Raw genomic sequence first — 27,082 nt, 5'->3', positions numbered from 1 at the left:
ACGTATCTATAACGACTGCATTGTTGTAGAGCCTATTGCTAGTACACTAATTGTTGTCCATGCGCATTTTTTTGACTTTTTATAACCAAAAAATGTCAAACGCGATGTCAACAAAAATTAATAAACGGTTTGGAACTTGCTCATTGAGCTCCATTGAGCAATCTATAGTTGCAGCAAAACCAAAACATTTTCTTTATTCGGGAAATATTCCCCAAAATTACATTCGTGCCTTAAAAATGACCTGATAATTCTGCGTTCAAACTTGTTATCTTTGCAAACTGCATTCGGTCATTTTCATATTTTTTTCTAAAAAAGCCCTCCACCTTCGGTGTCGGGCTCTTTCGCCAAAAAAATATGAAAATAAACTCATGCAGTTAAGAGATAACAAGTTTTCATGCAAAATTATCGGTAATTTTTATGCACTTGTGCAATTACCCCCGAAAATCCCGAAATAACAGATACCTTGAAGTAACAAATACCTTAACAGAAAGCTGTTGACCTGTTTAAGTTTGTCACAAATAGGGAATGCCGTAATAAAAGTAAAGAAAACTGGATTCTTCAAACGCCACCCCAACTGTTTAAGTGGTTAATTAAAAATAATAATTTAACTTTTGATTTGTCTCCAGTGTATGTGCAGGAATATACTAATGTGGCATTATGTTTCAAGTGTTGTCTCTTCGGGCACGTTTCGAAATACTGCACAGCAAAAGAATGCTGTTATAAGTGTGGTGAGGCTCATAATGTTACAGAATGTACAGCTACTGTTAATAATTGTCCCAACTGCAGTAAGTTAAAACTAAGTGACCGAAATCCAAATTGTCCAGTATTTAACCAAAGGATTCAACGCCAACAACAGCTTACTAATTATAGTAATGACAATTTTTTAGCACAATAGTAAGTAACGGAGTGTTTGAAGAAGAATGCACCTTTATAATTGCTTATCAGAAAATGAATATGATGCTGTTGCACTAACTGAAACGTGGATTACTGACGGTGTCTATGACAGTGAATTATTTCCAGAACGTTTTTCAATTTTTAGATGTCGAAACAGAAGTGATAATCTGCGCGGTGGAGGTGTGCTTTTGGCAGTAAAAAGTAAATATAGTTGCAGTTTGATTAACGTAGATTTTAAAAATACCACAGATTGATTTAGTAGCTGTCAAGATACAAGTTGATGAAATTAGCTTTATATATGTGTTATTAGTATATGTTGCGCCCAGTAGTACAATTTCAGATCGGGAAGACCTTTTTTCATATATGGAAAGCTTGCAATATCTCTATCAAAAGAAGTTTATTATTTTAGGAGATTTTAATATTACGCACCTAAATCAGTATTATGTCAATAACTTTAAGGATCAACAAGTTGAGCTGCTATTGAACTTTCAAGGTTTCTATGAATGTACACAACAAAACAGAGTTCTAAATGCCAACAGTCGCATATTGGACTTAGTTTTGACTAATCTTGGAAGTAGTGTGTTTAGTGATGGCTGTGGCTTTGTCGGCAGCGATGCTCATCATCCACCATTGACAATTGAAATTTCATTAAAAAATCCAAAGCAAAAATCTTTACCCAGTAATAATACGACATCAAATTTTAATTTTAAAAAAGCGGATTTTCTTGCAATGTATCAGCTCTTTCAAAATGTCAGTTGGAGTGACCTCGAATCTTTTAATGATGTTAATTTGGCAGTTGAATATTTTTATAAGAAAATTAACTCAATATTTGAAATATGTGTACCAAAAGTGAGACCACATAAAAAGTATCCTGAATGGTTCAACAAAACAATAATAAAAGATATACAAACCAAAGATAAATTAAGGATTAAAAATAAAAATTATTTTATCTAAGATAACCATAACCGTTTTATACAACTTAGAACTAAAATCAAGAGGGACGTGAAAGCTGCATATCAACAATACTTAAATAAGATTCAGATGGATATTAACGAAAATTCGAGGTCATTCTGGCAACACATTAGAAATAACAAAAGTGCGCCAAACATTCCATGTAAAATGTTTCTTGATGGTGACGAGTATACTGACGGGACGGATATGGCAAACGCATTCGCTTCCTACTTTCATTCTGTATATATTGAGAATGAGTCATTTTCAATCAATGGCATTACCCACGATGTTGTGTGTGAGGCAGTCGGAAGACTTAAGATCAATAAGTCTGTAGGACCTGATAATTTGCCATCATATTGTCACGAATGGAAAATCCATTAATTCAAAAGATGGACTTATTGACTTAAAAACATAAGAATATTCGTGGATTGCGAAATATTAAGCGCACGAGGCAAGGTCGCACCAAGATGCACCGAGTGCATTATATCGGTGATGAGTCAACACCACCTGCTTTGCAGGAATATGAAAAATAGGCGACGAACAATAACAAACTACGTCAGCCGATCAATCGGGTATAAAACACGCCGATTTCAGCAGTATAGGGGGAGTGTGAACCAATCGACGGTAGTGCGACCAGCTGAACCAGGAAGTCGAGATGTCGACTCTCCTCGGTCAAGAAGATCAAGTTAAGTAGTCCATTCTTCAAAATTGTTCCAACACGAAAGTGACCAAGCCAGCCGCCAGAAAAGCTAAGTCCTTAGCTTATGAGTCTATGTAAGTACAATTGTTAAATTGTCAACTTTTAGTGTGTTTATGACCGTATTGTGCAGACCCATTTATGTATACTACATTTAATAGATTTAAGTGTTTAATAGAAAACTCAGTGTTTGATTCCATCCTTAAAACTGAGATCCCGGCACGACGTTTATCGTCGTGAGTCAGTTTAATTAATGAATCCGAAAGGGCTCATAAAATAAACGTGACATTTGGTGGAGGTGCCGGTCTGTTTTGAGATGGATGAAAAACAATAGTTGAGTTTTTTATTTTTATTTTATCTTTTGGGGTATGATACAGATTCAGGAAAATAATGTGTGTAAATATGTGTATAACACTGTTAAAAAAAAAGTGAATTTTTAAACCAGGAAAAATATTTTTGATTTTTCTCATCGTGAGTGAAAATTACCTCTTTAAAGCAAAAATACAATTTTTCTTTTTGCATAATTAATTTTGTTCTACATTGTCATTTTGAATATTTGTTTTCTAAATTGTTAAAAGCATGTCAGTATTACTGAAACGATCGTGTCTTATGTTAAAAAAGTCAAGAAATTAATGGCTAATATAACTTTACGTACAGCACTGGCCGAACCAAAAACCCCGGCCATCCCTAAATTTACGTGAAATAACTGTCACGCACCAGAAGACTTCTTTTTAAAAAGCTTTAATAATACCAAAAGATACAGTTAAAGAATATGTCTTAACTAGATTAATAAATTTTACCGACTAACTAGAAACAATATGGAAATGACCAATGTCCGCACTGACTGTGGAGGGGATCTGCTGACAGTGCTGACTCGGTGAATCTTCATTAGGGTTAGCGTACTGAGCGGTGAGATAATTCCTCCCCCCTGAGATCCAACGACGAGGGTTAGTGAGGTAGTTGGACATCAGCTAGCTCTATTTTAAAACGATCCTTAGCTTCTTTGTCCGCTGGTTTACTTCTGCTTTTTGGCAAACAACGGGATCGGTCCATCTTCTTATAAATGAGGTAGGCTACCACTATGATCATAAGGCAGGAAACAACATGGGTTGAGTTTGGTTAACAAAAAACTTGATGTTGGTTACCGTGCCTTTGGATGAACTAAATCGGCAGCTTACAGGTACTTCGAACAAGTAAGTTCCCATGATAAGTCGTTGAACTTCATTTTGTGAATTGCATTTCAATTTGAACGTTTCTTCATTAGGTACCGTTATAATCCATTGGTTAGAGTTTTCTAATCGTGTGATCATTGTGCCAGATAGATTGATTGGCATTTTTTGGCAATTTGAAGTATCTTTCATTCCCAACAGTTGGATTTCACAGGGATTGTTTGCCTTTAAAGGTTCGATGTCCAGATTTGCGCAAAAGAAATGCTCAGGATATATTTCTTTGCAGGGGTTGTTTGAATATGCAAAGTACAATTGGTTTTTTATTAAGTACTTATTACGCGGTACTGTAACTTGAAACTGACTCTCAGTTAGTATAAGAACTGGGTATAAGTGATAATATTTAAAACTTTCAGAAAATGAGATTGGTATTCGAAGTACATATACAACTTTGTTTCCGTAGATAAAGCTTTTAATACTGATGTATTTAATAAATAAATGCATAGTATTTTTATTTAATTTCAAAGGAAATTCGTCCTTTTCTAAGAACTGCTTTATTTTGAGCAATTCGACATATAAATCAGCTGTGTTAATTATAGACGGATGCATTTGTTGTAGCATAGAAAATGAGATAGAGTTTTCTATGTCTTGCAAAATTGATATGAATATTTCAAACATGTTTATCAGTTGGTTAGCAACGTCGGTTATCATATTCGCGTTCTCACGTTGAGTTTGCGTTTCCACAAATAATGAAATCTGACGAAGTCGTGTTTCAAGTAATTTCTCGTTATGCCTTATCTGCTGAACCGTTTCGTTGAATTTATCTATTAAGGCCACGGTTAGAGAATTTTGCGTACGTATTGTTTTTGATAATTTAATTTGATTTGTTTGAACTTGGTTAATCAATTTATCATATCGTTCGCCATCAGTATAATCTAAATTACCTGTGATTGATTTGAAAATCGATCCCAGTGCATTGATTAGTCCTCGTTTGGTTCTTTGAGGTTGAGGCAAAATTTCAGAAAGTTTTGTGTCGACTCTATTTTCGGCAAATTTAAGAATTTTTAGATAATTAGAAATCTCAAATTGATAATCTTCATTTGTTTCTACAAGTTGTTGAAGTATTAGTGATTCATTTTTAAGTTTATTAATTTCTTCAATGATTGGATTCAAGTCGTAAAAATGTATGAGTTCGTGGGAATATTTTTCTACTCTTGCTGATCCTAGTTTTAGTGGAATTATTCCAGGATTGTTATCAAGTTTCTTGATGGCAATTTTTTCTTCAAATCCGAGAATTCCAGTTAATCTGAAATTGAATACCAAGAATTAGTCGAATGAGTATGTTTTTTGCAGAGGTCGTCTTAAATTATCCATGTGAACCTTTGGTTGTCGTTCGGTAGAAACTACCTTTCTTACAGGGTTGGTTCCAGTTAATTTAACAGGTTTAGAATATTTATTAGCACTTTTTTGTCTTATGTGTTTCTTAATGTATACCTTTTGATCAGGTTGAAAAATATTAGTCTCGTCTCGTTTTTCATTCCTTTTCTCAATGAGTTTTTGTTTATTATTAATGAGATCTGAATTCAATTTTGAATACAATAATTTTGTTTTCTCTTTATGGTCATTAATGTAATCGTTTACTAGAATTTTATCTATTTCAAGATTAAATGGGTAGTCATTACAAATATGACCATTTACAACGTCGATAGGTTTTAATTGCGTTGAAGAATGTATTGAATGATTATATGCTAAAATAGCGTAAAGCATTTTCATTCTAACTGGTGTTTTAGCAAAATCTTGAGTGTTAAGTAAACGGATATGTTCGATAATAGTACTATGAAATCTTTCTATTTGTCCATTTGACTGAGGGTGGTATGGTGAAATAAAATGGATTTTGATATTGTGTAACTCGAGAAGTTCGGTCACAACTGAATTTTTAAACTCGGTTCCATTATCTATGATGATTTGTTTTGGAATGCCATGATGAGAGAAAAATTGAATCAGGTTGTCCGTTATTTCTGTGGTTGAAAGTGAATTTAGGAAATAGGCTTGCGCATATTTGGAAAAACTATCAATGATTGTCAAAAATTTAGATTGTTCCAAAGTAAAAGTGTCAAGATGTACAATTTCGAAGGGTTTAATGGCTGTTGGTGTTAAATTCATTTTTATTTTTATTGGATTACGCTCATATTTGCTTTGTTGGCAAATATCGCAATCATTAATGAAACTTTGTATAGCGTCTTTGGTATTGGGCCAATAATATTTTGTTTGTTACACGTTGGTATGTTTCATCAATACCTCGGTGATTCGTTTTTCCTTCGTGGTAATTTTTAATTATTTCCTTAATACTCGTTTTATCGGTTACATCAATTAGTTTTTTAAGACATCTTAAAAGTTTAATGGACGGCCATTTAAAATATTTTTGAATTGTGGCTGAAAATTTCTCGTATATATCAGGGTTTTCAAAATAAATGTAATATTGAACACCTGGTAATACATATTCCTTGACAAAACTTACAACATCAATTTCAAAGTTGTTTTCCGATAATTGAACATGTATTCTCTTTTTCTTTTCAAACAAAATTGTAATTTTGGGATTTGCTGGAGAATGTGATACTAGACTGAAAATAATTTGATTTTGACCAAAGTTAACTGCAGTGTTACTCACGGGTATACCTACTACAGGATTTTCAAGGTTTGAATGCACCGTGACGTCATCGTCATCAGCTGGTTGTTCATTTTCTTGCGTAACTGATGGTACGGTGGGTTTATTAACTCGTGATTCTATAGTGTCGTTGTCCGTATGTACGATAAGTGATACGTTGTCAGTCTCGTCTGGAAAATGTGTTTTTAAAGCGTCTTGAATGATTTGATCTATTTCAGAATTATTTTGTTGCGGTTGGTCTTTATCCAAATTATTAGTATCAGTGTTATCTAATAAATGATGAGTTTCATTGGCGTGGATTTCTATTCTTGAAAGAGCATCGGCATTACTATTAAGTTTACCTTTTTTGTACATAATATTATAGTCGTACTCTTCCAATTTGATTCTCCAACGAAGAAGTTTAGAATTTGGATCTTTTAGAGAAAAAAGCCACTGAAGCGGTTTATGGTCAGTGATGATATTAAATTTACGTCCGAAAATGTAAGGTCTAAAATATTTCGTAGCCCATACAATGGCTAACAATTCCTTTTCTATAACAGAATAATTTTGTTCCGAATCATTGAGCGTGCGCGACGCATAAGCTACAGGGAGATCTTGCCCTATCTTGCCTTGTGATAGAACAGCGCCAATTGCAACGTTACTTGCGTCGGTGGTCAAGTTAAATGTTTTAGTAAAATCAGGGTATTTTAGTATAGGTTCATTGGTCAACAAAGATTTACATTTTTCAAAACATTCTATAAATTCGGTGTTATGCTCGATTTTTGCACCCTTTTTTAAACACTTTGTCAAAGGCTTTGTTAATTTAGCAAAATTATTTATGAAACGTCTGTAATATCCTAAAAGTCCGAGAAATGCTTTTATTTGTTTTGTAGTTTTTGGTATGGGATATTTTTTGATAGCTTCTACTTTGTTTGGGTTAGGTTTCACTCCTTCTGGGGTAACGATGTGTCCTAGATAGGCGACTTCCTTTTTCAGAAACTCTGATTTGTCTAGTTGGATTTTAAAATTGGATTCGCGTAAACGATCGAAAACTGATTTTAATTTTTCGATGTGTTCTTGTAAGGATGTAGAATAAATAATTATATCATCTAGATATACGGCACATTTTTCATTCTGGAGACCACGAAGTATGTTGTCCATTACTCGCTGGAAGGTAGCGGGGGCATTCTTCAAACCAAATGGCATGCGCGTATATTCATAATGACCTTGATCAGTGCTGAAGGCTGTTTTTTCAATATCGTCTTGATCCATCTCGATTTGGTGAAAACCACTCGCCAAATCAAGTGTCGAAAAATATTGACATTTTCCGAGCTTATCGAGAAGATCATTGATGTTAGGTAGGGGATACTTATCATCAATGGTTTTCTGATTTAAACCGCGGTAATCAACAACAACTCTCCATTTTTGTGTTCCCGAAGCGTCTAACTTTTTCGGTACTACCCAAATAGGTGAGGACCACGGAGAATTACTCGGTCTGATGAAATTTTGATCAAGCATTTGTTTTATCTGTCTCTCAACTTCGGCTCTATGTATGAAGGGATATCGATAGGACTTTGTGTATATTGGTATCTCATCAGTAGTACGAATTTTATGTTTGATTTTACTCGTAAAAGTTAATGGAGTATTTTCGCGATAGAAAATGTCTGAATATTCACAAATTAATTTAAAAATTTTTGACTTTTCTTCAGGATTTAAATGATCCGTTCTAAATTTTGAAAAGTCCAGTGTATTGGTTCTGTCATAGTCATCGAAGTTATTGAGATTTATTTGTTCGATTTCTTGTTTGTTGAATTGTTCGACTGCAATAGATTGTGAAAGGTCAAGAGTAATGTGATCTGTTGTTTTATTTAGTATAGTAGTTAGCGCGGTACCATTTTCAGCAATTGAAAGACTTTCTGGAATTTCACAATTGTTATCAAAATTTTGGTAAGGTATAATTATTTCGCCGTTTTTTATTGAAGTTCGAATTTTAATAACCTGTTCAGTTCGAGGTGACACAGTTATTAAATTTTGGGAATTTTTTAGTTTATGATATGAAATTTTTATTTTAGTATAAGGAGTTGTTAAGAAACTGCTTTCGAAATCGACATTAGCTTTTAACTGTTTGAGGATGTCTAAACCAATAAGTCCATTAAATAATTCATGAAATTTAAATAGATAAAATTTCAATTTCAAATTTTCTGGTAGATTGAAAATTTTAGATGCAGGTATTATTGCACTGTAATCATTCTGAGATTGATTGAAAACTGTTGATACAATAAATGGATCGTTTACTATAGAATTTGGAAAAAACCTAAATGCAATTTCAGGGTCAATGAATGACTTTGTTGAGCCGGAATCAATGAGCACTCTAATATTATACTCAGGAAAAACAATGTAAGCTAATTCACTTGCATTTGAGCTGTTGAAATTAAATGAAAATTTTTGAGGCGTTTGTGGTGATATTAAGTTTGTTCGTTCTCGAGAGGCGTTATTGAAAAATTTGAATTTGCAATTTCATTGTCAATGTCACAGGTATTTTGGTTCAACTCAGTGTCATTTGAGGTTTCATCTACTGAATATTGACCTGTTTCTTCATCATAAAAATATGCATATTGATTAGAAACTGCTCCGGTAAACTGTTCTTCCATGTTATTTACTTGTTGAATTTCTGTGTTATATAACTCCTCAGAAATAAAATTCTGGTTTGCAGGTGGGTTATAAGAAGTGGAAGGTTGAGGAAAACGTGGAAAACGATTGGTTGAATAACTATTTCTAGTGCATAAACTCATTGGAGTTGGTTTGTCAAGTTGTCTATTTGGATTAGGTTTAAACACATTTGTATTACGAATTGAATTGGAATTTTGAGGTCTTGGTGAGCCAAATACTTGAGAATTAGTAAAATATCTTTGAGGCCTCATTGGAGGTCTGGGTTGAATTGGAATTGGACCAGTGGGAAATGAATTTTGTATTCTGTTAAAATTATTTCCATTATTAAAAGGAAAGTTCATTGGGAAACTACTGTGTCTTTGAATTGGTTGATTTTGCTTTATGTGTGGGCGTGCTGGTGTCATATTTTGAGCATTTGGTCCAAAGGAATTCTTAATAGGTGGTTTGAAGGATGGATTTTGAAAATAATGAGCGTTATCTTCGGCCAACACGTACTGTAAAGCTTCACTAAGAGAAACAGGTTTCATACACCTTAATGTTGTCCCTAGCGGTTCTCTTAATCCAGAAAGGAATGTCTTAAGAGCCAGATTTTGATATAGATCTCGTTTTAATTGTTTAGCTAAACCAGTAGTTTCATGAAGATCAATGTATGCACACAATAAGTTCAAAATATTTAAAATTCTATCGTAAAATTGTTGAGGAGGTTCATGAGGATTTTGCCTCATCATAACAAGATCGCGATTCAGACAGCTTTCGTCTCTTTGGTCTGCAAAATTTCGAGTCAATGTACTTTTTACATCATACCAAGTAGCTACGTTTTGTATATTAATAACTAACTTAGCATTTCCTTGTAGTTTCGAAATTAACGAATTTAGCAGATAGACATTTTTAAAGCTTCCGGGATTTGTATTATCATAGAATTCATTTATAATGGCTTCACAAACTGCTAAGTATCTATTCAGATCGTTCGGGTTTCCATCGAAAACAGGAACACATTTGAGATATTCAGAGTTAAATGCTTGCGACATATTTGCTTCTAAATTTTTATCTTGGTTACTGTTTTGTGAAAATGTATTTGTAACGTTTGATAAAACGGATGGTTTTAAAGAAATATTATATTTATGATTAACTGTTTCAAAAATTTGAGAGTCGGTTTCAAGTGAATCTTCGGTTTCAGAATCGGAAGACATCAAACAATTGTACTTACATAAAACAAACAATCAATATCTTCATTGCGTTTGGTATTGTACTATAAGGCTAACGGTCTAAATTTGGCAATGGAGTCCTCTTCTAAACGTTATCCTTGCGGAGCTGGACGATTTGGTTCCAAGTCCCAGTCTTCTTAAATAGCTGCTGCGTCTTCGATAGATCCAACACACCACGGCACGGAAAGTCTCAAAAATTCAATATTCGGTAAATCGTTAACACGAAAGTCTATCGTTCGATACGATCGACCCCAAATATCCTACCGACTGCGCCAAATAACTGTCACGCACCAGAAGACTTCTTTTTAAAAAGCTTTAATAATACCAAAAGATACAGTTAAAGAATATGTCTTAACTAGATTAATAAATTTTACCGACTAACTAGAAAAAATATGGAAATGACCAATGTCCGCACTGACTGTGGAGGGGATCTGCTGACAGTGCTGACTCGGTGAATCTTCATTAGGGTTAGCGTACTGAGCGGTGAGATAATTCGTGTCCACCTACGTTTAATCCATCAAGTGATTGCCCCATTACATTTTTAAATAAATATGAAAAGTCCGCAAGATTAAACAACTGGACTTATTCTTTAAAGATTTCATATTTTAATAATTATTTGGACGGACCAGCACAAGTTTGGTATCAAAAATATGTAAATGATCCAAAAAATGTTTTGAATACTTGGGCAATATTTCGAACAGATTTTCTAAAAGAATTCGCAGGTGACCAACCATTTCGTAAACTGAAATTTAGATTAAACACGCGTAAACATCGGGACAATGAAGACATTAAAACTTATTATTATGACTTACTTACCTTGGCAAATGAAATTAACCCAGACATGTCTTTTGAAACTTTTAGAGATTATTTTGAAAACGGTTTAAATCCGTCGTGTTTTGAAATGTATTATTTGCTAAGCTCTAATAATAAAAATTTGAGTGATTTAAACCAACTAGTCTTGAAAATAAGTGATATTAAAGAGCGTGTATTATTTAGTCAAATGAATCGGCAAAGTAAATTTTACATTTCGGACGGAATGAATTTTCGGTCTCGTAATGATCGGTTGAAAAACAAATTTGACAAATTCGATGCTAATCGCACTGGGACAAATAAGTATGGTAAAAATTGTGAATTTCAGTCCAACAATTATTGTGGAAATAATAAATACAAAGGGACCAAGTTAAACAAAAATGATTTCTACTATCAAAATGTGTCACGAGAAAAGCAAAATTATTCTAGGTTTGATCAAAATCGCGGTATAAGAAATAATAATACCAGAAATAATTGTTCATCAAAATGTAAAAATTTTAATCGAGGTAGCAACAAGTTTTACAACTTTGGACAAAATAAGAATGTTTCTACACATCAGAATCCTAGTGAATGTGAAAACTCAATGTTAAGTGTCGATGAAGTTGCTCTAAACTCGACAAACAGTAAAGATAGCAATTTATTGTCAATCAAAGCTTCAATAAATAACGAAGACAATTTGTTTGATGTAATTTTAGACACAGGATGTGGACCAAATTTAATTGATTTAAATCTTATAACTAACATGTCTTTATCATCAGAGAAAATCCAATTAACTTCAGTAGGAGGTTATACTTTTAACCCAGTTGGTACTTCAAAAGTAACTCTAAAAATTAACAACATAAAGTTGGAGGTTGAAGCATTAGTAGTGAAAAACCTTTCTAAACCTTTAATTTTGGGACATAATTTTCTATCAAATTTTAACGCAATAATTGATAACAATAAAAATATTTTGAGTTTTTCAACAAACAACAACGATAAAGTAACAGTTAATCTCAATCGACCTGATTTTGATGTTACATCTAAAAACCAAGTTCAGAAAGAGTATCTAATGGGTGTAGAAATTTCTGACGTCGAAAAAACAGTAAAACCTGTAATAAAATTGAAAGTTGCTCGAAAGTATATTGTAAAACCAAATAAGCAAATAACGTTACGATTGAAAACCGCGAATAATGAGCCTGATTTAACAAAACGCATTTTTATTAAAAGAGACAGTTATTTATGTCCAAGAAATCTGTGTGTAGGCACACCATTTTTGCAAAATGGGCACAATTTATACATTACAATTGTCAATAAGGGATTTAGAACAGTTCCTATTTTAAAGCATTCTGTTATAGGTAAATTCGACGTTAATGAATCAATCAATACAAATACGACAAAGGATTCAATGTTATGCATTTCAGAAAAACGCAAATCAAAAACTGCTAATAAGTTTCAGTCCGATTTTCCTGTTCAATCGAAAATGTTACATCCTAATTTACAGACAAGTAACATAAATGAAATCGATAATATAGATTATCGAAGAAAAGTTGAGATGTTTAAATCAACTCGTAAAACTTCACACCAAAATAGAGACACAGCCGACCAAGTCGAATTAAAAAAGTTCCTCTGATGAGTGGGATCAAGAAATAGAAGCAGTGGCAGGTTTATTAGTATTAGAAGAAAGAAAAAGACAAAAACATTGGATACATCCAATAAACTTGACACGTTATTTTCATGGAGAATATCACACGTTAGAGCTTCTCGAAATGAATGATAATAGAGACCGATTTCATATGTATTTCCGAATGAACAAGGACCAGTTTGAGAATTTGCATTCATTGTCGGACCATTTCAATTAACATAATTTCATCAATTTTTGCCGCCATCACCTCGATTTTATTACCAACACGTGTTGATCTCTTGCACACTTCCAGAATCCACGCTACGTTACACGACTCGATGTGACGAAAATCAGACAAGTTCAGATTTGTATCAGGTTGCGGGGCGTCGCGTGGCGTGGGGTAGTATCGCGTCAGAACAGTATGCACACGTACATAAAAATGCACGGTGCAGATCCTTATGACGTCGCGTCACGTCGCGTGGCATGGCGTCGCGTCAGAACAATGTGTCCCTGCCTTAATTAGTTCTATTTGACGCCGCGTGCCGGTGTGACCGACTTGCTTTATTGCACTCGTCTCGTCGCATCGCCGCGAAGGTGTTGATAAAGAAACTGCTGATTGATGAATTTTAATGTTTTTTTTTTCTAAATGCACATGATAATTTACCTACATGGAATAACAAGTCGAAATATTGTATTGGCTAAGAATAATTAAATTTTATTTTACTATGGAAAAAATGACAACTGATTTAAAAAGTGGCTCAAGTTTTTTTAATACAAATGGAAAATGATACATTTGTAATAAAGTATTTCTGAAGTGATATTTAACACATTCAACACACATACTACTCGAATGAGACGATAAGACCCACACATCATGATAATGTGACTTTATTTTTAATTTATTTCAGCTGAATTTTATTACGTTAAATAATTAAGGTGAAAAACGCTAGCTGAGCGTAATACCTTATTATGTAAGTGGCACATAGAGTTTGTTTCTTTAACCGACCCATTGTAATGAGTTTTATGAGTAATAAAGTTTCAACTTACATGCAGTTGAACTATTTTTGGTGCATCTATACGAAGATGTCCAGCTCAGGATTCATAATTAAATGAAATAATTATTGAATTGCCAATGAAAAAATATTGGTATCTTTTATAAAGGAGTAATTTAAATACTCAAGAATTCAACAGGAAAAACAGTATAATTCAATGTTGGTAGGAGTATTAGCTCTCAAAGTAGTTGTTTCTGATTTTTCCCTTCTCAGTTGAGAAGTTTTTGATACAGAAAGGTCTGTACATGTTGAGAAATATTTGTTTTAGTGCCACACAGCAATATTGTTTGCTGTTATCGATGTTGGGGCGGTGCATGAATTTTTCTTAAGAAACGAACCAAAAATACTCGTTGAATGCGAAATTAGTAGCAGGCTGAAATGATTGTGTGTATGCTAAACCTTATACATACGTTTATTAGGTTTTGAAAATTGGGTCTTTGAAGCAAATTGATACTAGACTTCTTTAAACTCGGATATAAAAAGGTCCATATAAAGTAGCTAAATTTGTCAATATTTTCAGGCAACGGAAATTCCTATTCCTGACAGCAACCGGTTATACGTTATCCTGGAAGTTTGCGTATTAGTTGCTTTAATCGTTTACCTTAATTCCGTTTATAGGATCGTCTCATTACGATGTACAATAAGTTGTACAAATTTCTAGCAGACTGACTACGACTACTTTTTGAAACAAATATTGAACTGCTGAATAATTCAGAGTAACAAGTTACAAGCCCGATAAAGTCAAAATGCTCATAATTAAGTTATAAAAATGATTTACTTTTATTTGCTTAAATGAATTATCCTACAGTAGGATATATTTTGTTTTTTGTGCACATGAAAAAATGCGATATATAGGTACGTAAGTACCTAACCAAATGATTAGATAATTCTTTTCTTATGCCGCAGACAGATGGTAATCACTTTGTTATTTAAGTCATCGTGGTAACGACGCGTCTAAAAAACTGCGTATGGATAAATATCATTGTAATTTCATTTTGACATGCAAATTTTTAGCATATGAGAATAATTAAGAAAAATGGCCATTGTTATTATAAAAGTTAAAAAGTGTACACTTGAGTTTTGTATCGTGATTTTTCATTGTATGAGTAAATTGATTAATTGAAGACTTTACTAAATAAAACTGGGCTAAATAATTATTGAACAGTGACAAGTAAAGACTGTATTGCACGGTCAAGATGTTAAGATACTAGTAGCAAATTTTGAAACTTGAACACTTGTCATATTAGGTTATCAGAGAAATTTTTCCCAAAGGTTAATGAGTGCACCATGCTTAAAACCATGGAATTCGCTGGTTAACCAATTCGGAATATCTGAATGAGACCATGTATGAATAAAGATAAATATATGAAAAAATTAATATTGCTTATGCATTTTTGCGAGAAACGCAACTAATTCGCGAGCGATGAGAAATGGATGTGTCGCTGCGCGCATAAATAAATGACTAATTTAAATAGTCCAAGCTAGGAAGACGGTTTACATTATGTGCATATTGATTTTCATTACGTAATTTTTGAATCAACCGAGTCATTCCCAATACACGCATACTTATATACCGAATGCTACGTTTCACCAGTTTCGGGTACCAGTAGTACCCCAGACACAAAAAAGGGTTGAAACATCAGAAGTGAATTCTGCTGGCGCATCTTCTGGAGGTGCGTTTGGATCACAAACTTATGGGACCACCTGAATCCCACGCAAGTCAGGTTGTCCGCAATCCGGCACTGTGCCCAAATCCGGATAACCAGGCGCAAGTGCAAGCAGGGGGGCCCATTAATCCTCAAACTAGAGATGATCTAGAGCAAGCGGTAGCACAGCCGTTTGTTGCTCAGTTAGAGCCTTTTGGAAATATAGGGATAATACAATAACAAGATACTACTTATTACCTATTCTGATTTTTATACTATTTGGAAAATAGTAAGACAGATACATGGTATATTATGAATTATACCACACGAAGTAAAGAGTTACAAAAATACATCAGTTCCTGGACTAAAACGAAAGCGTACATCGCTTATTTTCTACTTCGTCCGGCTGATAATCCGAATGATGACAAACTTTAGCCTTGATTCAGCTTTGTAAGGCAAAGTGAAATCAAGACAAACAATGCAAATTTGTGGAAATGCAATAATTAGAGTTTTTTTAATACGCCAGAAAGGATTTAAGTTAATCATTTAATACCTACTTGCATTTACATACTAATGGCATATTTTTTATTTTTAAAGAAATCAATGAGGGAAAAGCATTTGATTGAGGACATTATATCCAATTTTTGATAAAACAAACTTCTCCAAAAGGATTTGAAGTTAATTAGAGACGGTTAATGTTTCTGTATTTTTTGAAACAGGCAAATACGTTCTACTTTCCATAAAATGAAAACTAGAGCGTCTTATACTTACGGAGTTCAAACTTTTTAGTTTCAGGACCGGATTCCTGTTTATTTTAACATGTCAGTTAACTTCATAAAGTATACGTAACACTGCATGCAGAGTATACTTTGAATATAAGTATATTAAGCCTTAATGAACACATATTAACCTTTGTTCCTATTTTTATTTCATGTAAACGCACACATGAGAGTCAACAAGCCAGATCGAAATAATACCACACGTTGATCCTGCTCTGCTGAAGACATTTAATTTCTTCCACGACTGTTGACGTTGGTATACAACATAGTCCACACGCAATACTAACACGTCATTGGACTTTTACCCACGTCACATCCATCAATTTGATGCAAGTAATAAGGAACACGTAACATTATGTTGGCATTTAGTTATGCGCAGTGAACATCTTCGTGGTAAGAGTGAACTATTCTCGGCTTAACAATAATGTGCTCTGTGTTGCGCTATTAAACTATGTTAGATTTAAGAAATTATTTAAATGGAAGCGATGTAAGGCAAATGGAGTAAAGTATTTTTACGCACATTCAATAATTGGTATTTTCAAAGCCTAGATACTTCTTTCTTTATAAATCTACTCCATTATCCTTTTCTGGGTTTATTAGTAAGTTATTTGTGTTAATCATAAGCAATACTATGCTTTAATCATAATGTACTTAATAGTACCGTAGCTTATCGATTGTTCTAATGGTCTTTATGTACGTCAATCTGAAATTTTAGTTTAATTGTATAAAACTGTTACAAGTTAGATATTTTTTCAAGATGGTTGTTTTTAAGGAGAGTATATAGTGTCTTTTGTTTTAAAACTGGGGACCAGTTTTTCTGGGGCGGAGGCATATGTCACGAATGGAAAATCCATTAATTCAAAAGATGGACTTATTGACTTAAAAACATAAGAATATTCGTGGATTGCGAATTATTAAGCGCACGAGGCAAGGTCGCACCAAGATGCACCGAGTGCATTATATCGGTGATGAGTCAACACCACCTGCTTTGCAGGAATATGAAAAATAGGCGACGAACAATAACAAACTACGTCAGCCGATCAATCGGGTATAAAACACGCCGATTTCAGCAGTATAGGGGGAGTGTGAACCAATCGACGGTAGTGCGACCAGCTGAACCAGGAAGTCGAGATGTCGACTCTCCTCGGTCAAGAAGATCAAGTTAAGTAGTCCATTCTTCAAAATTGTTCCAACACGAAAGTGACCAAGCCAGCCGCCAGAAAAGCTAAGTCCTTAGCTTATGAGTCTATGTAAGTACAATTGTTAAATTGTCAACTTTTAGTGTGTTTATGACCGTATTGTGCAGACCCATTTATGTATACTACATTTAATAGATTTAAGTGTTTAATAGAAAACTCAGTGTTTGATTCCATCCTTAAAACTGAGATCCCGGCACGACGTTTATCGTCGTGAGTCAGTTTAATTAATGAATCCGAAAGGGCTCATAAAATAAACGTGACAATATATAATAAAAGGTTTGGTAGGATTTGTTGCTGAACCGTTGAGAATTTTGTTTAACATGTCAATAAGTACTAGAAACTTTCCGACAATGTGGAAAGAAGTTAAGATATGTCCAGTTTTTAAGAAAGAAAATACGTCAGACATTAAGAATTATAGACCGATCGCTATTTTGTCATGTCCTGCAAAAATATTTGAATCAATAATATATAAACAGATTTATAATTACGTACGAAATAAAATATCACCCATGCAACATGGATTTATGAAGAATAAATCAACTGCCACGAATTTATGCAATTTAACACAATACATAGCAGAAAAGTTAGACAAGAGTTGTCAGGCAGTTGTTATTTACACAGATTTTGCAAAGGCTTTTGACTGCATCCCACACAACATTCTTCTAAAAAAACTAGATACAGAGTTTGGGGTTGACGACGGCCTGGTTAATTTTTTTCAATCTTGCCTTAGTAATAGGCAGCAGAAAGTCTTACTCAGGGGGTTTAGCTCTAATTATTTTATACCAACTTCAGGTGTCCCACAGGGATCTAATCTCGGACCACTACTGTTCCTTTTATTTATAAACAATTTAATTGATACCGTTAATAAGTCCAAAACGTTACTATTTGCTGATGACTTAAAATTGTACCTTAGAATAAAAAACATGGAAGATTGTCAATCACTTCAAGAGGATATGAACAAAGTTCATAGTTGGTCGGTTGAAAACGGTTTGGAACTTAATGTCAATAAATGTTATGTCCTTAGCTATACACGAAAAAAAAGTCTATCCTATTTTAGCTATACAATTAATGGAGCAGTGTTGCCTCGTGTTAGTGAAATGGTGGATCTAGGTGTTACTTTTAACTCTCAACTTAATTTTAAGACACATATAGGTAATATTGTTAATAAAGCCTATAATATGTATGGATTTATAGTTCGAAACTGCAAGGACTTTAATAATATGACATGCATAAGGACACTATATGTGTCATATATAAGATCAATCCTAGAATATTGCTCGGTTATTTGGAGTCCTCATTATAATATCCATAAGTATAGCTTAGAGAGGTCTCCCCCCCTCGAGGTCTTTCACCTTGACGTGGTGAGTGGGGCTCAGTAACCTTCAATGTCCAGAGAGCGATGCCGGCGGTAGCGTAGCTACTGGTAGGGCCACCCTTGCCGGTAAGGTCTCGAAGTGACGAAGGTGAAGCTAAGAAAGACCACAACGGTGCAGCGTCTGACCCAGAGTGGGCGGCTGCCAACAGCGTCTGATCCATAGTGGGCGGCTGAACTTACGCATCAGGAAAGCAACGGGAAACTACCTGATGTATGAGCCCTTTCCCCAGGATTATCATTATGGCTGAAGAATTAAAAAACGGCCCCGAGTACGGGCGCCCCTTAAATGGGGCAGGGGTGCGAAGAATCTCCCGTTCGGCCACAATGGACCTTAAATCCAAACTTAAGATAGGTACTTGGAACCTACGCAGTCTATACGAAGCCGGAAAAACCCACAACACAATACAGGAGATGAAAAGACTCGATATCCCGATCCTAGGGGTTAGTGAAATGCGCTGGCCAGGCTCCGGTAAATGCAACATAGAAGAACATACGGTGTACTATTCAGGAGAGGACAGTAACTATCATATCAATGGGGTTGCTTTTATAGTTTCCAAACATGTCGAGAAATGCGTTAAATCCGTGTGTTACGTTTCTGATAGGGTCATTATGTTACAACTGAACTCGAGACCTGTTGACATCAACCTTATTCAAGTATATGCACCAACCTCAGTTAGTGACGAGGAGGAAATTGAAAAATTCTACGATACCATCAAGAGCGTCACTGACAAAATCAAGAAGAAAGATATTACCATTATTATGGGAGACCTCAACGCCAAAGTTGGCCAAGGCAGAGAGGATAGGGTCGTGGGTGACTTTGGGCTCGGTATACGTAATGAGAGAGGAGACCGATTGGTTGAATTCTGCAAGGATAATAATTTGTGTATTATGAACACCTTCTACAAACTCCCGAAGAGAAGGCTCTATACTTGGAAACATCCATCAGATGGTCCAGAGAAACCTGTCAGAAATCAGATTGACTATATCACCATCAATGAACGTTACCGAAACTCAGTACAGGCAGTCAAAACTTTTCCTGGAGCCGATGTCCCTTCAGATCATGTCCTCCTAGTAGCGAGGTTCAAGCTCAGATTAAAGAAAGTCGAAAGAAAACAACCGTCAAAAAAGTTAAATGTCGACTATATACGGGACAATCACGAGGTAATTATGAACACTCTGGAAAATAAATGTGAGGAAAAAATACTTGACTGCAACATCGAAGACCACTGGAATAAGTTTAAAAATATAGTATCAGAAACAACATCTAATATACCTATAGCCCAACAGAAGAAACAGAATTGGATGAATGACGCTATTCTGCACCTAATGGAGGAAAGAAGATCATTTAAAAATCAAGACCAACAAAAGTACCAACTTATTAATAAAGAAATTCGGAGGAAAATACGAGCGGCAAAGGAGGCATGGTTTGTGAATCAATGTAAGGAGATTGAAGAGTTACAGAAGAGACATGATACCTTCAACTTACATAAGAGGGTTAAAGAGTTAACGGGGGTGAATACCAGCAGAACTCATAACCTTGTTGACAAGGATGGTAATCTCATTGTAAATGACATTGATAAACTAAGAAGATGGGAGGAGTACGTCGAGGAATTGTTTGATGACGAGAGAATAGAAAATGTGATACAGCAAAGTAACACAGGCCCTATGATAACAATGGGTGAACTAGAGAAGGCTATAAAGACAGCAAAAGATAGAAAGGCAACGGGTCCGGATGAAATACCATCGGAAATACTCAAATGTCTCGATATTAAAGGAAAACAGTCGCTACTATCGCTTTTTAACAAAATATACGTATCCGGAGTTATACCAACGGACTGGATCAGGTCAACATTTGTAATGATCCCCAAAAAGGGAAACGCTAAGAAGTGCTCTGATTACAGAACTATCAGTTTAATGAGCCACGTCCTAAAAATTTTCCTTCGAATTATACATTCAAGAGTATATGCCAAAATAGAGGAACAAATTAGCGAGACACAGTTCGGATTCCGCAACAATCTTGGAACTAGAGAAGCACTTTTTTGCATCCAAGTCCTTGTTCAAAGATGCAGAGATGTCGATCACCCCGTCTTTATGTGCTTTATTGATTTCGAAAAAGCATTTGACAGGGTAAAACATGATAAATTGGTTGCGATTTTGCGGGAAGTGGGCATTGATGATAAGGATCTCCAAATAATTAGAAACCTTTATTGGAACCAGCAGGCAAGTGTTAGAATTGGCAAAAATACCTCGGAAACAGTAGCAATTCGTAGAGGTGTGCGACAGGGATGCATTATGTCGCCACTACTTTTTAATCTTTACTCTGAATTCATCTTCAGGGATGCGCTCGAGGAAATCGATGGCGGTGTCAAAGTGAATGGAGTTAATGTCAACAACTTAAAATATGCTGACGATACCGTTTTGTTGGCCAGTAGTCCGGAAGAACTGCAGTTGCTGTTGGATAGAGTTACAAGTACATGCGATGAGTATGGGTTAAAACTTAACACTCAAAAGACTAAGCTTATGACCGTTAGTAAACAACCTATAAATCCGATACCAATAACAGCTTATGGAGTCGACCTTGAGCAAGTTGATAATATCGCCTACTTGGGCTCTAACATTAATAACGATTGGGATATGAGCAAGGAAATCAAGCAACGTATAGAGAAAGCTAGATCGGTGTTCTACCGGATGAAGAAAGTGTTATGTAGACGAAATATTAACATAGAACTAAAGTTAAGACTTACAAGATGCTACATATTTTCCACCTTACTCTATGGGGCGGAAAGTTGGACACTCACAGAGACATTGCTAAAGAAACTCCAGGCTTTTGAAATGTGGGTGTATAGGAGATTGCTGCGGATAAGTTGGGTTGACAAGGTTCGTAATGAGGAAGTTTTGAGTCGCCTGTCCAAACAACCCGAAATAAATAAAAACATCAAGATCCGGAAGTTAGAATATTTTGCGCACGTTATTCGACACCCTGAACGATACAACGTCCTCCATCTAATTATGCAGGGTAAAATAGAGGGTAAGAGAGGACCTGGTCGTAGACGCACATCGTGGCTTCGAAATCTGCGGGATTGGTTCCAAAAATCAAGTGCAGCACTCTTTAGGGCTGCTGCCAACAAAATTATAATAGCCAATATGATAGCCAACGTTCGTTGAGGACATGGCACTCGAAGAAGAAGAAGAATAGCTTAGAGAAAGTACAAAATAAAATGCTAAGATATATAAAATACAAGGAAACCGGTATATATCAACTTCATATACCTAAAGTAGACATCCTGAAGAGATATAATTTGCACACCTTAGAAAGTCGAAGATCTGTAGCATATTTGGTGTTTTTACACAAACTGATTAATAATAATAATATTGAAGACCCTAATTTGTTAGCTTTAATAAGTTTTCATGTGCCAAATTATCGAATCAGGAATCCAACAAGCATGTATGTTGATAATGCACGAACTAATTTTTATTTTAATTCTCCCATTATAAGTATGTGTAAATTATATAATCAAGTTAGGGACCAATGTGATATTTTTAGTGTAGATTTGAATCGATTTAGAAAGATGATTCAAGAAATGCTGTAAACTTATTGCTTGTTACTTTGTATATTTGCTATGTACATTAATAATTGTCTTTAACCAACCTACCCTATAATTGTATGTATTTCTGTGGGGTTTGTAATCAAATAAATAAATAAATAAATAAATGGGACTTAAAGTGGCTATAAAAAAGACCGAGTTAGTCATTCTCCAATCCCAACGCTGCATCAAAGAACTAGAAATGGAGATTCAGGGGGCAAATATCAGAAGTGTTAATGTGTGTAAATACCTGGGTGTATACTTAAACCGAGGGATGAACATGACGCAGCATGTCACTGCAATTGCTCAGAAGGGGCTACAGGTGATAGGCAGCCTCATGAAAATTATGCCAAGAATGACGGGACCTACTGCGAGTAAAAGAAGGTTGATCAGTACGGTAGTTATTTCAACACTGTTATATGCAGCACCAACGTGGAGTAGCGCATTAAAATATCAAAAATATGAAGATCTCTTAAACAAAACCATCAGAAAACTAGCTTTGCTGATCTGCAGCGCATATCGAACATCTCCAAATACAGCTATACAGGTTATTGCTAAATTGCCACCAATAAAACTCCTAGTAATAGAAATAGAAAAGCGAAATTCATGAAAAAGGTCCAATCTACTCCGCAACACCTCGTCGAAACTTACTAAATGAATGGCAGTCCCAATGGAATTTGTATACAGGTTGGACAAAGACTTTCATCAAAGACATAGAACTTTGGATGGAGAAAAAATGGATCGAGACAAATTATTATATATCCGAGGCATTAACCGGAGACGGCGTGTTCGGCTCGTATTTGCATAGGATTGGCAAAGCCGCATCCAACCAATGCTGGTACTGTGACTCGGAAGACACGCCTGAACACACTCTTTTCCATTGCAAGATACATCATGAGGTGAAGGGGGAAGCAGCGTCCATCTGTGGAGAACCTTTAAGCACAGAAAACGTTTCTAAACTACTTTTGAGAAGCGAAAGAGATGGTCAAGCAATTCTAAAGATGTTGGACAACATTATGAGAGACAAGAACAAGGAAGAGCAAAGAAGAAACAAGGCAGTTAATTAAGGACTTTCAGCAGCTTTCAAAAGCACAATCAGCAGCGAGCAAGTACCACCCTCCATCTGAAGTAATGCCTAGCGGCGGTTTCCGGGTGGATAAAGGGTGAAGGGTGGCAGAGGGCTCCGCCCCCACCAGCGAAGTAGTGGGTCGGCAAAAACAACGCCACCCCCACACTACCTGGCGATGGGGATCAGTAACAACGATCCCCCCGGTGCCTGAAAAGCAGGTTTTTCTTCGCTAAAAAAAAAAAAAAAAAAAAGGTTAGGTTAGGTCACAAAACACCACGAACGCAACTTGGACCAAAAAGACTTATACCGGACCTCAAAACCTGGAAAAATTGTGGGCATAGACGGACCGACTACTACTTGACGCAAATTCTTTCTTCAACAGGACATGGCTCCTTTCGGGCATACACACCCAGACTTGGAAAGACTGAGAATACTTGTATATATTGCAACGACGTGGACGATGCACAACATACGCTCTTCCACTGCCCTAGATGGTCTGTGGAAAGGGCGGAAGCAGCCACATACTGTGATGCGGAACTGACACCGGGCAACTTAGTAGCTTTAATGATCAGTGACGAAGAAAACTGGAATGCGTTACATAACATGATACGCGCAATCATGACTGGAAAAGAAAAAGAAGAAAGACTGTGGTCGAATCAATAACTAAGACCAGACACTCGTAAGTGCTCTGTGAAGTATATCTTACCAGGATGTTTCCGCAGAACAACTGTACGCTACCAGGACCAAAAAAGAGGAAAGCAGTTTAGTCGGTCGGTGATCCCTGGATGGGAAGCCAACCCGACACTATGTGAGCACACTGGATCGCTTTACGCCAAGCTCACATGTCTGGAAGGCAGATTCTGTAAACCTCTATAAAAAAAAAAAAAAAAAAAAAAAGGTTAGGTTAGGTTAGGTTGGGGGTCAAAGTCCTATCCGTTATCCTCCACGTGGTGACCCCTGGACACGCTGGTTTTCTCGAGATCGGGTAACCAACCCCGGTGGAGAGAAAACCGGGGTGACTGAAACGGAAGGCTATTAACAAAATACAATGAACAAGGAAAACGAGATGAAGTTAACGGTGCAGAAAGGAAGGAGCAGAACCTAAGCCGCGAGAATATATACTGCTCACTGTGTAGGAAACAGTTAAACGATAACGTGGACTTAAATCGTGCTGACCCGGAGGACATAAACTCTTTTAGACAATACGTCACCAAGCCATGGCCAGAGGGTCTTTTCACACGGACAAATATCGTTGAGAAAGACAAAATAGGCAGAATTCCCGACCACGTGGCGGTGCTGTCAGATAGTCTGTTTACTGACCAAAAAAGAGGTCACACGGCTAAAGGGAACAGATTAGAAAATGATATTCTCGATCAATTTCCCGAGATAGACACGGAACCTCTAATTGAGTGCCCAGGAGGATTCAGTATCACATTGGAGGAGATGAGCAGCTTTAGGATAAAAGCGACAAACAAAAATATCGAGAAAAGGCGGACCGTGAGCATTATGTTGCGACGCGACGACAAAGGAGACAACGTGGAAAAAGTACATGGACTTTTACTAGAGCTTAAAAAAGTTCTTCTAGAAGCAAAAACAAACATTGCGACCATAGTGGCCCCCACATACATTAAATGCAAAATTTTACAGAAAATCGTCGAATGCGTCTTTTGAGATGTCCTAATCGAGATAGAAATAATAGTAGCTAAGGGTGCTCTCGGATCTTACGCGAAAGCAACACGTGGCAGAGGGCGACCAGATCGGGGAGAAGCTCTAATAATTGACGCGAGTGAGAGTAGGGGGTACAACTCTCTGCTGGGGACACTCAGAGAAAAGTTAAATGCAAGCACGGCGGCGGGTATAAAAAGTGTAAAGAAAACGGCGAACGGAAATCTTCTCCTGCAGATACGGGGAGAAGCAAAAGCTGAAGAACTTAGAGGACAAGTAAAAGAAGCGCTAGGGACCGACAACATTAGAATGGCAGACGGCCTTCCACGAAAAACTCTCTTTATCAGAGGCATAGACGGCATGGCGGAGACAAAAGAAATCCGGGATGCACTGTTTGCGGCGTGCACCCTAGATCATGCCGACCAAGTGAAATTGACGGTCAACAAAAATGCTCGCGATGAACAGTCAGCGGTGATAACGTTGATAGCCGGAGACGCTGAAAAGCTATTGATCATGCGTAAAATTAGAGTTGGCTTTTCTGACTGTTACGTACAAGAACGGATTAAAGTGGATCGGTGCTTCAAATGTTGGCAGTTTGGGCATAGTGCTCGCGCACCTGTCCCAATTCAGGCATCAATATGTCCGATTGCTGCTTTAAATGCGGGCAAGCAGGCCATCACAAAGCCAAATGCGCAAGTGAGAAGGATTTCTGCCCCTCCTGCGGAATAGAAGGACACCAGTCGGGTACGGGCAAGGGTAAAGCTTTCAGAACGGCACTGGGGAGAGAAAGAAAGCGAAGAAAGGCGAGTGTAACGTCAGTGTTTGCTGGGACGACCGCTAACCATGAACAAAATTAAGATACTTCAAGCAAATGTGAACCGAAGCGTTGCGGCCCTGGATCTTGCAAGGGCACAGAGCGAAAAATTGCATTGTAACTTTTTATGTGTACAAGAACCGAACAAGAAAGTGGCCTCGGCTAAGACTGCAAATCTCTTTGCTTCTGGCGGAGTAGATAAAAATGCGGCCATCTATAGATGCAGAAGCTCTGCCATACCTGTGTTAAACTTCAGCATGCAAGATTACTATGTGTTTATCCAGTGCTCGTCGCTGTGCTTGTATAGTGTATATACCAGGTGTCCAAGAGCACCCTGGACATAGGAGATTAACATGGGAAAATGGTTTTGATTTTTTTGCGCCTGTACGGTTCATTTAATGGAAAAACGCTTTAGATAAAAGTTGTAAGGCACATTTTCGGCTATCAACTCGTAATTTTTTTAATACCGTAGATTTGACCATTAAGACGAAAAACAGATCTAAAATTCGGAAATTTTAAATCTCCCGCCAAGCGGTCGTTAAGGAAAGTTTATATCCGGTCGTGCTACCAACCTTTCAAAATCATAACAAATCGTTGTCAGTCATTCTGTAATCAAAACATTCAAAACAAGCTTATTTAGTAATAATTTTGAGTTACTACCCACAATACTGCGAAGAAAATACAAATAAATCATGATAAAAACACTTTATCAGGAGCCACAGTCCAAAAATCTAGTAAGTTGCATTCATAACCTCATTCAATGTCTCTACTAAACTTATTTACTTTTTAGCAAAATTCTTTAAGAAAACACTGGTTTTGCTTCCAAATATTTAATGAGGATGATCGAATCACCTATCTCAAGCCTCTTCATAACACTACCAAACGATTTAAACTGATAAAAACAATGGACTAGGAAGGCCTGCAGATGTTTGAAGATAAGTTGCTTTACTAAACAGGGACCACAAAAGAGGGTAAATACTTCCCTCAAAAGTGGTGCAATTTAGTGACCTATGTGACTGATAGTTTTATTGTATCCTTCTGTTTTGTAGTGTTATCAACACACCATAGTGTTTAAGTGGTTTTACATTGTATGATATTAATAAAAAGGCATTTTTTATAACTGATTGTCAATGTTTTTTCCCATCTCTACAGGGTAAGGTAAGTACTGATATTTAATTAGCTCAATTAGTTAACTTGAACATCATTCACCTACAAGGATACTTGTAAAATGTCTACTAACCAAAAATAGTTTATTTGCAAGT

The 27,082-nt window shown here is 36.1% G+C and overlaps 1 protein-coding gene and 2 long non-coding RNA genes across 3 annotated transcripts in view; 2 read left to right on the top strand and 1 right to left on the bottom strand.

Annotated features, from left to right (window-relative positions):
• The window catches only part of LOC145739522 (uncharacterized), a 162,840-nt gene extending 140,431 nt beyond the window's left edge, over nt 1–22,409 (top strand). The window contains exon 2 of the mRNA XM_081994913.1: nt 18,639–22,409. Coding sequence (XP_081851039.1) covers nt 18,902–21,853 — 2,952 coding nt within the window. The 5' untranslated portion in view covers nt 18,639–18,901 and the 3' untranslated portion in view covers nt 21,854–22,409. The remainder of the gene's footprint in view (nt 1–18,638) is intronic.
• LOC145739533 (uncharacterized) overlaps nt 1–27,082 on the bottom strand; it is a 177,733-nt gene that overhangs the window by 50,612 nt on the left and 100,039 nt on the right. The gene's annotated exons all lie outside the window — the stretch shown is intronic.
• On the top strand, nt 8,570–17,469 carry LOC145739508 (uncharacterized). Its single transcript, XR_014181059.1, has 2 exons — nt 8,570–15,872; nt 15,933–17,469. It is a non-coding gene; the product is annotated as an uncharacterized LOC145739508 (long non-coding RNA).

The sequence above is a fragment of the Ips typographus genome, unplaced genomic scaffold (genome assembly GCF_016097725.1).
Source record: "Ips typographus isolate SLU unplaced genomic scaffold, UJ_Ityp_2.0 IpsContig33, whole genome shotgun sequence".
Taxonomy (NCBI): domain Eukaryota; kingdom Metazoa; phylum Arthropoda; class Insecta; order Coleoptera; family Curculionidae; genus Ips; species Ips typographus.
The sequence above is the reverse complement of the archived record's forward strand: the minus strand, read 5'-3'. Positions and strand labels throughout refer to the sequence as shown.